Source organism: Cimex lectularius, unplaced genomic scaffold, assembly GCF_000648675.2.
Source record: "Cimex lectularius strain Harlan isolate CLEC.00 unplaced genomic scaffold, Clec_2.1 scaffold65, whole genome shotgun sequence".
NCBI classification, from domain to species: domain Eukaryota; kingdom Metazoa; phylum Arthropoda; class Insecta; order Hemiptera; family Cimicidae; genus Cimex; species Cimex lectularius.
Window position 1 is genome coordinate 1,273,853 of NW_019392646.1, and position 13,779 is coordinate 1,287,631.

The following is a 13,779-nucleotide window of genomic DNA, read 5'->3' on the forward strand; positions in this document are numbered from 1 at the left end:
ATTTTTTCCTAGTTGAGATTTTGAAGTACGTGTGATAGTTTGCACTCAGTGAATCAGAAATTCGGTTAAATCAGGATTCAGTTAAAAAGGGCATAAAAGGGAAACGTATAAAGCTATCATTTTTTACACTTAAAAAAAAACATTTCAGCCTATTAGCTTTAATAGAACATAAAATAGTACACTTAGTATGAATAATAAAAGCTATGTAATGAGGCATAAGCAATCTGCAAGAGGTTCTACAAAAACAGGAATTTAGAGATAAATATCCAATTTTAAAAAGAAAAATAATTAAAATAATAAAACCAGTACTTAATTTTAGGCTTAGTTTATGATGCATGAATCATGATGATGATGAGGCTACAGGAAACGGAAATCAAATTCTTCTACCTTCTGGGTTATTGTTATTTTCCTAGTTCCTAAGTTTGGGTCAATTGACTCAATCCATGCTTTAATTTATTATACTCCAGGATAACGGGATTAAAATTATGAGTTTTTCAGATGCGTTCAACTATTCCTTTAATCCCTGATTGTATTTTATCCTTCTAAATTTTCCGTCAATAGACCAAATTTGTATTAATTTTTAAGTTAAATGTACTGGCTTTTCTTTAAGAGAACAAAACGTTTTATATTCATGAAATAAAGAATAAACTATTCTGTATTTAGTTAGGTCTGAACAACCATCAAACTCACATTCTTTTTATTGATATCGATTTCGGGTCATCAGCCTCCTATTATCAGCTCGTTTTATTTGTGGCCGAGAATCCAATCCGATTACACGGCATTTGAAAAATGGCAAAAAGGAGGGAAAATTCAAAAGGTGCGGTTAGGGTCCGAGTGGATCGAGGTCACGATAACTCAAGTGGTAGAGCAGCAGCGTATCTATCCGAAGGTCGTGGGTTCGAATCCCGCTCGTGCCATTGACTTTTTTATCTCAACTAAAAACCTTAATTAATTGTAACATACAATTAATGTTTCTATAATACAAATTATGCAGTTAGCTAAAACTTTGACATTTATTCAATTCAATGTGGTTTACCATTCATTCAAATGCATTCATAGGTACATTTAAATTTCTCCATAGATTACATAATAAATATAAGTGGATATTATCTGATAACCACGGTTTGTCATTCAAGTTCAAAATTTTACAGCCAAAACGATTAGCTTCACCACGTGATACATGAATTTAGTAATAGCCTTTTAGAGGAAATATTAAATTTTTTTCAGCCTGATAAGTTCGTTTTTTCCTTTTGTTTATCGTATCTTCACCACGGACTCAGAGAACCCATTTTTGTGGGATTATGTAAAATGTGCCCTGTAGCCGCATGTATTTAACTTGTAGCCAAATTTGGAAAGGATACGAGGAGTAAAAGGCTAATTTTTTAAAGAAAAAAAACACTAATCTTCTTTTAATTTAATTATGTACAACAGATTTCTTAACATTATAACAAACAATAAATTATTTAAAAATATGACGTTTTTAGAGCCAATGTTGGCAATCAACATTGGATCACAATAAAATTATAAGTCAGCCTAATAGAATATAAGTTAAATGCACAGGTTTTGATATCTTGAAAGTTCTTGACTTAGAATAATGACTGGACAATTTCGTAATTGAGCAAATGGATTTGAGCGTCGTAAAACCTAATGCAAATTTTTGGCAGTACGTTTTTATTATGCAAAGACAAAAATACATCTAATACATTTATTAAACACGCTAAAAAGAATAACATACGCCTCTATTTTACGCTTTGCCCTAGATAACACAATCCTAAAATTAAATTTCGCTTGACGTGTGATGAAAAAGTGACGAAATCCGACAACCACTATATTTATTCACATATTCTAGACTAAAACGAAATCAAACCGTTTAGCCTGTCAAAATACACTTTATCTCGATTGTTAACAAGAATAAAAAAACTGCCAGTTTTGTTGTGTATTTGATATTATTCGGGTGTGTTAAAAAGCAATTGGGAACTATTTTTAAAATACAAAATCGTATTTTTTTATAACTTTGGAATTTTATTTTATGAGTTGAAAGGGGAAGAATAAATAATAATAATAATCCTGAGAGTTGGGGGAACAAATCTAGTACTAAAACCGTTGAAAACTGTAAAAACAAACCGACATGAGGGCAATAGAACCATTCAGGAAATAGACGAAATAACTATAAGTTAGGATACCATTGGGGTTTAAGAAAATATAACGTCCACTCGCGCATAAATATTTATCAACTCGTTAATGATTTATTTTCTTCTTCAACTACATTTCGAATTTTGTCAGTTTTCCCTCACTTTTTGGCAGATGGTCTGTTCCATTCCAAAACTATTCCCAACTCGTCCAACTTAATGAAGAAAAAGGAGGCCTGGATTAATAAATATAAATGCAATCGTTTTAACCCGAGTCAGTCCAAGTGCCAATATTTTTTCTTTGATGACACTTCGACAAATTCGTAAAACCTGATTGTCAATTGTTATTAAAAAAGATCTTTGTCTAATAAAGTCAAAAGTTTCTTTTTACGAAAAGTAGAAGGTCGGTATAATAAAATTGCCTGACTAATGAAAGGAATTATGACAAAATTGATCTTAAAATTTTGTCTCATTATTGATCTATTATATGATCATTGTTTAAGTAATTATGGATTACATTTATGAAGTAATGAACAAATTAAAATTGATATGTAACCAAAAAACGGACAATACTTCCTCCAACCCCAATAAAATAAAGTTCGTACAAATTCATGCTTCATTTTTTAGCACCGGGTAAATAGAAAGGGCCATTAGGCCAACGCTCTCGTGAAACGGAGAAACTAGGACCTAATTATAAATATATTTTACGATAAAATTACAAAAATATAATTTTTGGTTTTGGCATTCCGCCGTGGTCACGCTTGCGTCTGGCTCTGGTCGTATCTTTGCCTAGTGATGCTTTCGACTATGAGGCTTAGGCAATCAAGCGAAGAGGTCCCGGCATCGTTTATGGAGTGGCCCTCGATTTCTGAAAAAAGAAAGCAAAATTTAAATCATTTTTATTTTTATATCCGTTTGACAATACACAATAACTAGTTATCATTGATTGAATTTATATACCACCAGGGAAAAATATAAACTGTCGATAACGTATTAAAACACGTTACAAATGATTATAACGTATAGTAAGAATTTGTGTCTTATTTATTTCAACCAAGAGATAAAAGTTGTAATTGTATATTGTTTATATAACACAGGGGCCTTGGCTGAAGGGTTACGGCGTCCGATTCGTATTTGCTAACGGTTCAGGGTTCTAATGTCAGCATAGTTCATGGAATTTTATTTTGTATGACAGAAATTATTTTATATTATATATTATACAAATACTGATTACTGACACCTGATTTTATACGCTCAAATCTGCGTATACAAATATACAAAATGCATATACAAATATACACACGTATACAACAGTGTAGCTTATCTCCCCAAACCACGCAGTCACCGACAATTCCAGCTTTCGGAATTTATATCCGAATCCATTCACACTCTCACTCACTATTAAATACATTCCTTCTTAATATAAGCAATTCACTCAATTAGGGAAATGGAGTGAGTATTTGACATTCCTCGATATACCTTTATACCTATTATATGACTAACATAATTGAGGATAGATGACTGAATATTGACTACACCATTGACCCTCTCTTACTGCACCTTCTCGCTAATAAATGCATTCACTCTAAAACACACTAGGTGACACAAAAATATCAATACTATATACAATAAAATAACACTGCTTCCTTTTTAACTTCAAGTTAACCATTTATTTCAAATAAATGCTTTTTTTCAAGCATTATAAAACCTAGGAAATGATATGTAAAGTAAAACCTATAAAAGCATGTAAAGTAAAATATCTGTATATTTTGGAATTATTTTAATATAGAATAATTGGTTTATAGAAGACATTTTAAAATTGATTACAATTAAAATTTAAAAAGATATGCAAAACGTTATATTCTGTTAAGTTGAGAAATTGTAGTTTTTAAGAATTGTATATGTACAAAAAATCTCAAATTAAAAGAATAATTTGTTTTTATATTTAATTTTATACAATTATTAATTTTAATTGCAATTAATTTTTATTAGTCTTCTAAGAGCCCAATTATTTTACATTTAATTTTTTTTTTCAAATGCAGGAACTTTACATAATTACATTTCATATCACCCAGTTTTTATACGATTTAAGGAAAAGGTGAATTGAAATTAAAAAAGATTAATCTGAAGTTAAAAACGGTTAATTTAAAATTAAAAATGGTTAATTTCCAGATAAATAAGGATAATTTGAAGTTAAAAGAGTTCATTGATGCAAAAAGTGTTAATTCGATGCAAAAAAGGGGTTAATTTAAAATATAAAAAAATCTAATTTGAAGCTATAATAATTTTATTTGTTCAATTAACATAATCGCATACAAACAGTGAAGGTTAATGTACTAAAAATCTAGATGTATTTTTCCACAAAGAAATTACTTTGACCAAAGTCACACAAAACAAAAAATGCGCGCTTAAATTGGAAAAATACATAAAACATTATTCTAATATTTTTTATTTTTTTATGTACACGCAATTGTAATATTGTGAGATTGAAGTACCCTGTGTGTCCTCCTAGCCTTTATTGTCTTCCATTATTAAGCATGTCTTTATTTTAAAGAAACAGAAAACCAAGCTTTTCTGTTCTTTACTACAGGAAACTATACTACTATATATGTATATTTATATTGTATGTATTTATTATATTGTAGGTCCCAGCTAGAGTCTGATAAATAAATCGGTAGTATGTGCGCAACATTGTTCGAAAAATTTATTTTTATAACCGCTTAATCATTAATGTAGTAAAGTAACTATGTTAGTTTTCCTAAGTTATTTTTGATATTATATAGACTTCTTCCGACTGCACGACCTGTCTTGTGTATTCTTGTTGCAGTAACCTAAGTAATCTTAAATTCTTGAAACCATGAAGGGAGTTTTGCAACATGTTTCTCTTCAATGAATGTTTCACATAATAGTATTACATCACATTCGATGATATATTTATATTATTAATTATCAGTTATATAATATATTATATTATTAATTATCCCTTTATTTAAATCAGGTTCAAAATCAGATTTTAATATTTACAGACCTATTTCTTTGATCTTAACTTTGGCTAAAATTTTAGAAAAATTGATTAAAAATAGATTATTTGATTTTCTTAATATTCATAATATAATTGCTCCTAACTAATATGGTTTCAAGCATGGTGAGTCAACTGAACAGACACTTTTTGATGTTGTTAACAATATTTCAAAAGACTTGGATGGAGGTTACCATGTTTTTGGGATCTTTCTACATTTAAAAAAGGTTTTCTACTCCGTCGATCATCGATTGTTATTAAAAAAAAATTAAAATTAATAGTAATTGTTGAGGTTCCTCTTAAGCTTATTGAGTTTTATTTAGTGGGTAGAACTCAGATAACAAAAGTTGGAACAGTCTCTAGCAATCCATTTCCTATCGTCTCTGGCGTCCATCAAGGTACGGTTTTAAGACCCCTATTTTTTTTCTTTTATATATTAATGATCATTTAAAATTGAAAATATACTGTAAAGTTTTTAGTTATGCTGATGATACGTGCTTGATTTTTTCTGGAACGATAATTGATAATTTGATTATATCTATTAACAATGATCTTAGACTTGTTAAAACATGGTTATCTTCTAACTGTTTACTTTTAAATAATGATAAATCCAATGTCTTACATTTTGCATTAAGTAAAAGATTAGTTTTAAAGAGCTTTAAATTTTGTTTCCATACATGTATTAATCCGTTTAACTGCAACTGTTCCCCCATACCAATTACAACTAATACTAAATATTTGGGAGTTATATTAGATTCTAGGTTAAATTTTAAGTTACACATTGATTCTTTGGTTATGCGACTGAGAAAACTCCTTTATAAATTCAGTGTTCTAAGAAAGATCCTAAATTTAAAATTGTTAAAATCAGTTTATTATGCTCTGTTTCAGTTTATAATTTGGTATGGTATGGTTACATGGGGTGGAACCAATAATTGTTATTTAAACGCATTAATCATAACTCAAAATTCTCTTTTGAGAACTATTCTTTCTAAACCTTTTAGATTTAATTTTCAGGTTCTAAAATTTAAACAATTGTTTTTAAAATGTTCTTGTATTTATGTCTTTAAAAATAACCTTTTTGCTGAATCAAACAATGAGTATCAAACAAGACAAAAAGTAGTGACTAATATTTTTATATCCAAAATAAACACTAATTTTTATTTAATTTTTCATAAAATGTTGTTTTTAGGTTTCTTTATAACCATAAAATTAATTTTAACAAATTTAATTCTTATTATGATTTCAAAAAATTTATTACTGTAAAAATTTTAAATTTATAATTTGAACTTTCTTTGTGGTATATTTGGCATCATATGGCAATTATGGTATTCTCTAATTTCTATTTCATCTTTATTTGAATTTATTGCATTTTATTTTATTTTTGTTTTCTCTAATACTTCTTATGCGATCAGCCAGCCTTTAATACGATGTTGATTTGGATTCGGGTTGTGGTCTTCAAACATATGTGTGTTATTAAATGTTATATCAACGCCCAAGCTTTCGACAAGTTTTATTGCCTTCTTCAGGGGATGTACAGAGACTTAGGGACATAATCATTTAAATAGTTATAAATTACTGTAAATTACAGTAATTGTACTTACAGATACAAAATCATAACTTAAACACATTACACATTTCACGATATGTATATATACAAACTATATACATATATAATAAATAAATAAATAAAAGAACCTGTTCTTAATAGCCTCTTACATATATATGCATTTTTTTAAAACAGTAGCAATTACTTAACAATTAGTATTCTTTGGTTACATAAATATCACAGGCGTTTGACTAGAAAATTGTGTTTATCAGGTTATCAGGTGGGAGGATCCCCACACTATCACCTACTGATAACTATCATTTTCCACAATTTTTAAAACAAGATCTAAATTTCTAGTACATTGGTAATTCTATGTTATCACAGCCCGTTATAATAAATAAATAAATTTTGTTTTCTCTCTTCATAATTTTGTTTTTCTTTCATTTATTTGGTCTTACACACCTTCTCGTCCTTTTGATTTAATTTTTACCAATGTTGTTCCAATGACATAACTCCTGCCAGCTGTTACAAGCACTGCTTTTAGGTGACAGGCGAAAATGTGCAGATTGGTTAAATGACTTACTTTTACTTACGGTTTTATTATTTTATCCTTAATTTTTTTTCTCTATTTATCTTTTTTCTTACTGTAGTATTTTACTTTTCGCAAATAAATTTATTATTATTATTACATTTAAGATTTTTATTTTAGCCTTTATTAAACCTTTTCATTGATGTGTGGTGATTAGTGACCGTTAAACTATAATTATTCAGAAATCGTGAGATGCAGTCTGGTGTGATGTAGGCTTCAGAAAAACATTTTTTTATCGTGCTAACGTTTCGATCTTGATTGATATCATCTTCAGGGCTCAAAATTTTTGTCTTCTGTGTAATTGTGCCATTCTTGCGTGTCGTCAAGAAACGTCGTTCTGAAACCTACATCACACCAAACCGCATCTCACGATTTCTGAATACTTTTCATTGATTTTGAAATAATTTTTTGACCTGCAAACGTTCTGTTGAAGACACCCACATGTCTTTAACTTGTTTTTTAATTATACGTATAAAATTCAGGCATTATTACGAATAACTAACTGAACCTGTTGCAATCCAACACACTAACATAGAAAGTTTCTATATTCATGTTTTTGACTGTTTTAACCGAAAATCCACATCGAAATATTCTCTCGATTTTATAAAAATAACGTTCTATTTTGTACGCTTTTTTATGCTTTAACTATTATCCTCCTTGAGAATAGAAATGTCTGAAATTGTTAGGAAAAAAGGAAACCTAACTGGCAATTAGGTGGCGTTTCATCCGCCGGCATAAATTATTGTTAAAGGATTCCGGAGTCAAAACTGTCTGCTGTATATAATAATTGTTCCGGAGACGGGAGGAGACACGTCCTTTGGCAATGGCAACTTTGTCTTTCTAATTGGAATTGTTATAACTGTGGTTTTGATTATGTGGATTTTTTTTCATTGTGTTGACCCAACTCTGGAACGGTTAACGCAGTCTATATTTGAATCTCGCGTCATCTGCCAGTTCGAGATGAAGAAGGAGAAAAAAATGAAGACCATTAGAAGACACATGTATTTTTTCTCCCTCTCTCTCTTCCTTTCTCTATCTATCTCTCTTTTCACTCCAATAACACCAGTCATGATTAAAAGATATGAACACAGAAAGGATCCACATGTTGTACATGTGCGAGCCTGATTATAATTATTGTCAAGTAAATATTCGATCTACATCCATTGTGCAAACGATAAACGTATAAGTCAAAACATATAAATATAATCACTTAATTATAATTTGGAATTCATATCAGATAGTATATGCTTACACGAATATTTAAAGTCAAATTTTTTAAAATGCAAACAGTGAAATATTTTGTGTATGATTATAATTACAGGTTACTCTCAACGTTCAGCACTAAAGTATTCATTGTTCAATCACTTTCATAACTGAAATAGCAGTTATTTGGTAACTTAAAAAGTGTAACTATAATACAATTTTTCCTAACACATTTTTGATCATATTCCATTTAGTTTTCAAATTCTTTGCTAAAAAATAAGTATGTTTAAACAAGAACATGTTCTTTTGTTAAGCGTATGTTTTTTTTTTGTTTTTTTTTTGCGATTTGTTGTAATTTGGATTGGCTTAAAAAGTCACTGAAATTACAAGGGAAAGTGTTTTTGTATCATTCCTTTGGGAAATTAACTAAACGATCACCTGTAAAAAAAAATTCTAATGTGTTGAACGGCCGGTAGCCGAGCAGTCTGTTGAGGAAACCTCCATTTAGCCCGACCCACGACGAGTGTGTTCCTTGGATAAGGTTCAAATTCATTTTTGAGCAGAAGACTAGGAATTTGTTTAGATTGGATGCACTGTTTTAAAACCACAAATCTAAAAATTGTCCCACTTGTATTTATATTTGTTTTTAATCTATAATCCGACTTGTGGTCACTTCCAAATACTCAAGGGCTGTAAATCAGTCAGGGTAATCCGGACCATTTAAGAACCCTGACAGTGCTTAAGTTAGTGGCGTGCACGCAAGTCGGTAAATATAGAAAATTTGATTAACCACCGGTGATACTATTAATAAAACCTTAGGGACTATCAAAGTAAGAATGATATTCTATAAAAACATTCTAAAGAATTCGTTGATAGATTCGAACAAATAAAGTCTTCCAGCTTTTTATTTATTGATGCCGTTGCATTTCGGGGCCAATTTGGCTCTCCTCGTCAGGGCTACGTACAATACATTAGTATTTTTTAGCTGCTTTGTGTACACATTCTGTGCAGACGCCACGCAGAATAATATGTAAATATTATTACATTAAATAAAAACAATTCAGAAAAAACGTTAAAAAGAATCAATTAGGTTTCGTGGTCCGATTGACCAAATAAATTCTTTCCATTAATTAATCTTTAATTAAGGTTTTGGTTGAGATAAAAACGACATTTGAAAAATGGCAAAAAGGAGGGAAAATTCAAAAGGTGGGATTAAGATGGGAAGTTGGGGTCCGAGTGGATCGAAGTCGCGATAGCTCAAGTGGTAGAGTAGCGGCGTATCTAGCCGAAGGTTGTGGGTTCGAATCCCGCTCGTGACACTGATTTTTTCATCTCAACCAAAACCTTAATTAAAGATTAATTAGTTCAAAACATTAAAAAAACACACCCCTTGGAGTAATAACAGATTCAATGAAACCTGAAAGTTCTTATCAAATGTACTATCCGTCTTGATTTTACTATACTCTTACGTCGCTGGGTACGTTTCAATATACAATCGTGTACATAATTGTAACATAGTTAAACGTAATCAATTACATTTTGTTCCTTTCTTTACTGGTTCAGTATTCACCCATGGTCGTTGTTACTTTAGACTTACTTTATTTAAGAACTCCGGTTAACAAAGAAAATTATGAAAATATTAAAAAAGGACATGGCTAGAAAATGTATTTATAATAAATGTACACCCTCCTATCTGTAGGACCACTGTACAAGTGTGTAATAGTTAATAATATTAAATAGTGAAAGGGTTACGATAAATGACTTTTAAATCGATTCATTTTTAGGTGTTTTGTATGCAAGCAATATAAGCATAATATTGTATATTGTCACAATAATTCTATAAAGGAATTACGATTTTTCGGAATACACTGATTTTGTCCTTATCAGAATCCAATAACACTATAAAAATATAATAAACACAGAATTTTTTTTTAATATGACAACGCAAGACGGAATGACGTGTAAACTACGCATAAACAACTAGATATGAAAAACTGTGTCTAAGCCAAAACATCATCTGGTTAGCACGTTAATCTTAATTAATAATAAAAATTATTTAATTATAATATAAATGTACATAATGTAACTATTATAATTTGTTGAAGTCATGAGGGGCGGTCAATAATGAGATAGATTAGAAAAACACCTTTGTCATTTTTTTTTGCATACTTCAGGGCCTGGTAAATTACGAAACATATGTTGATTGAAAAAAATATAATTTAACGCGTAAATATAAATTTTAAACCAAGTATTTCATATTCACATAAACTGTGGTGCTATTTTTGTGATGCCATATTGGTGTTGTGTGAAATTTTTATGAAACGTGAATTAGTATTTTGTGTTTTTTATATGATTGTGGCAGGGTGACCAGATTTACCGCGTCCCCCACCTTGTCATTTCTAAATATGTTTTATGTGCAAGCAAATTAAGTGTACTATTATATATTCTCCCAATAATTCTATAAAGGATTACGATTTTTAGGAATAAACTGATTTTCTCCTTATCAGGACAAGGTGAGGAGACGTCAAGAATGAGGTAGTTTAGAAAAACACCTTTTTCATTTTTTTTTTTTTTGCAATCTTCAGGACCAGGGTAAATTACGAAACATATGCTGATTGAAAAAAATACAATTTAAGGGGTAAATATACATTTTGAACCAAATATTCCATATTCACATAAAGTGTGGTGCTATTTTTGTTGTATCATATTGGTTTTGTGTGAAATTGTGAAACGTAAATTTGTATTCTACTGTTTTTATATGATTGTGATCAAATCTGGTCACCCTGTCAGAATACTAATGCAGAATACTAATTCACGTTTCAGAACACTTTCACACAAAACTAGTATGATGCCACAAGGGTAACATACACTTTATGTGAGTATAAAATACTTGGTTCAAAATTTATATTTACATCAGTATTTTATTTTTTCCAGTCGCCATATGTTTTGTAATTCATCCAAGCCCTGAACCTGACCCGAAAAAAGGTAGCAACGTCGGTAAAAAAGGAAAAATGTGTTTTTCTAAACTATCTCATTCTTGACCCATCCTCACGACTCCAACTAATTATAATACATTACATTATGTAATAATATTTATATATTATTCTTCGTGGCGTCTGCACAGAATGCTAATGTTTCTTGTTCACTAAAAAAACACATATTTGTCGGTTTATTTTCTCTTAAAAAAGATTTTGACAATAGGTAATTTTTGATTAAATTCGATTTATTTGACCGGCCTTGTCAGTTGGGCTTTCGTATTCTGACTACCAAGGATAAAAATAATTAGTACACCAGTTCTTATCGAGAAGGCCGAACAAATTTATTCGGGTCGCGGCGGCGTTGCAATCCTCTATTTAGCTCCATGTCCCGCGAAAACCCATGAGAAAACATTGAGAGATTTATCGCTATAGACACGAAGAAACGAATATATGGGGATACAGGGTTAGCGGCGACTTAGCATTCCGACACCACGACAAAATACTAGAACGGGCTGAAAACCTAAGCAGCTGGCCGCATTTTCACCCCTTTCGACAGTCTTCTTTTGAAAGGAAAACACAAATAATAACAATAGTCGTAAATAATAAAACAAAATGATTGTAAATGTCATTTTTATCAACCTGAATATCGGCTTGCAGTGATTTTTCAAAATATCATTTTTCCAAAATAATATCTACGTTTATTATGGGGTATATATAAAGTGGAAGGTTTATGGGCCGACAAACAGCTGAGGTCATCGCCGGCCCTCCGCGTGTATTCCTTCTTTTTCCTGTCTTTCTCGCGTATTTTGTATTGAACTGCAGCCATTTGAGCATCTCGATCTGGTTACTGACTCTCTGCTTTTACTTGTATATTACGTCGTTATTTTAAAAAGCTAGCCTCTTGTTAGTACCTCAGGTTGTCAATTTAAGAATAGATACACAACATACAATACATAACATATATATCGCCACAAACATAGAAGTCTGGTCACATTCACTCCCCCAGAGTACTCGATATTCCTCGGGGCGGGGTTGAACCCACTCCATTCGCGCTAATAACTTACTTTTACTCTCCAGACGTCACGCACTCACCACAGAGTACTCGATATTCCTCGGGGCGGGGTAAATAACCCCTTCCTTTCACGCAAATAAATTACATTCATCCTAATGTATTAACACAAACACGACACAAACACTTCAGACACAACACAAGCACAGAACAAACACAAGGAATATTATGGTGTATAATATTCCTGAAACTATTTCCTACGAATGTTGTATTGTCCACTTCTTTATTTGATTTACTTACCTAACGAATAATGTTAATTCATCAATGATATAGTCGCTGTCAATTGGACTGTACGAATCTCTGTATTAAGGGCAAGGGCCATACCTCAAAACAACTTTGTTCCATGGAAAAGTTTAACAGTCTTGAACTGACGGCAAGAAAAACAAAGAATGTTTGTGGTTTTGTGACGATTTACTTTGACGACCTTTTAAAAGTGATTTTCCATTTGTAAACTTTTAGATTCAGACGTGTTTTACGATTCGTTAGGTCTTTAGGGCCGTCTTTTTAGAGATAGCTCGAAAACACGGACTCGGAGATGATTGATAATCCCAATTTCTATGTTTAGCCCGGGATTGACAGCCGGCAGTTAGGGAGGGACAGTAAAGCCTCATGAAACACGAGACTCTTTTGGTTACCCCACAACATGACGACCCTCCGCTACTTTGACCGTCATAAAGAGACAGTTAACTACCCTGGTGCCTTCCAATTACCGAGTCGCCTGATTAATCGCGCCTCCTTGTAAGAAAAGACTAGAAGAATGTAAGACGTTTGAGTATGTTGTGGAAAATCCTCTGGGTCGGCCTTTTGGGGAGAGGGGCTGGATTTCTTAAACAACCGGAACAAACGAGTACTAGTAATATTTATAGTCCGGACTCAACGCTCTACGAGATTTATTTCTGTCCCAGTCGTGTCAGGGTCATCGGTAAGGCTTTAGTGAAATTGGAACCGCTCGACTTAGTACAAATTACTATAGCGAAATTCGCTTATGCGCTTAAATCAATATAACAGCGTGTAACCTAGTTGGATTGACAATCTACTAAATTTTGTTCAAACTTTCTTTAGGGAGAATGATATAATTAATTTGATCAAATTTTGAAAAACCAAATATCCAAAACTTTTCATACAACTTTTACCTGTTCACACCAGATGTGACATATGTAGTTAAGTTTCCATTCCAAGAGTATTCCTTACAGATTTTCTACTTTATACTCTTTAATTGGCTAAAGACATCGCAGAAATAAATAAA

General features: G+C 31.3%; 1 protein-coding gene across 1 annotated transcript in view; it reads right to left on the minus strand.

The window, feature by feature from the left end:
- Positions 1-1,413: 1,413 nt before the first annotated feature.
- The window catches only part of LOC106660978 (myogenic-determination protein), a 46,745-nt gene continuing 34,379 nt past the window's right edge, over positions 1,414-13,779 (minus strand). The window contains exon 6 of the mRNA XM_014384062.2: positions 1,414-2,997. Within this exon, the coding sequence (XP_014239548.1) occupies positions 2,885-2,997 (113 nt within the window). The 3' untranslated portion in view covers positions 1,414-2,884. The remainder of the gene's footprint in view (positions 2,998-13,779) is intronic.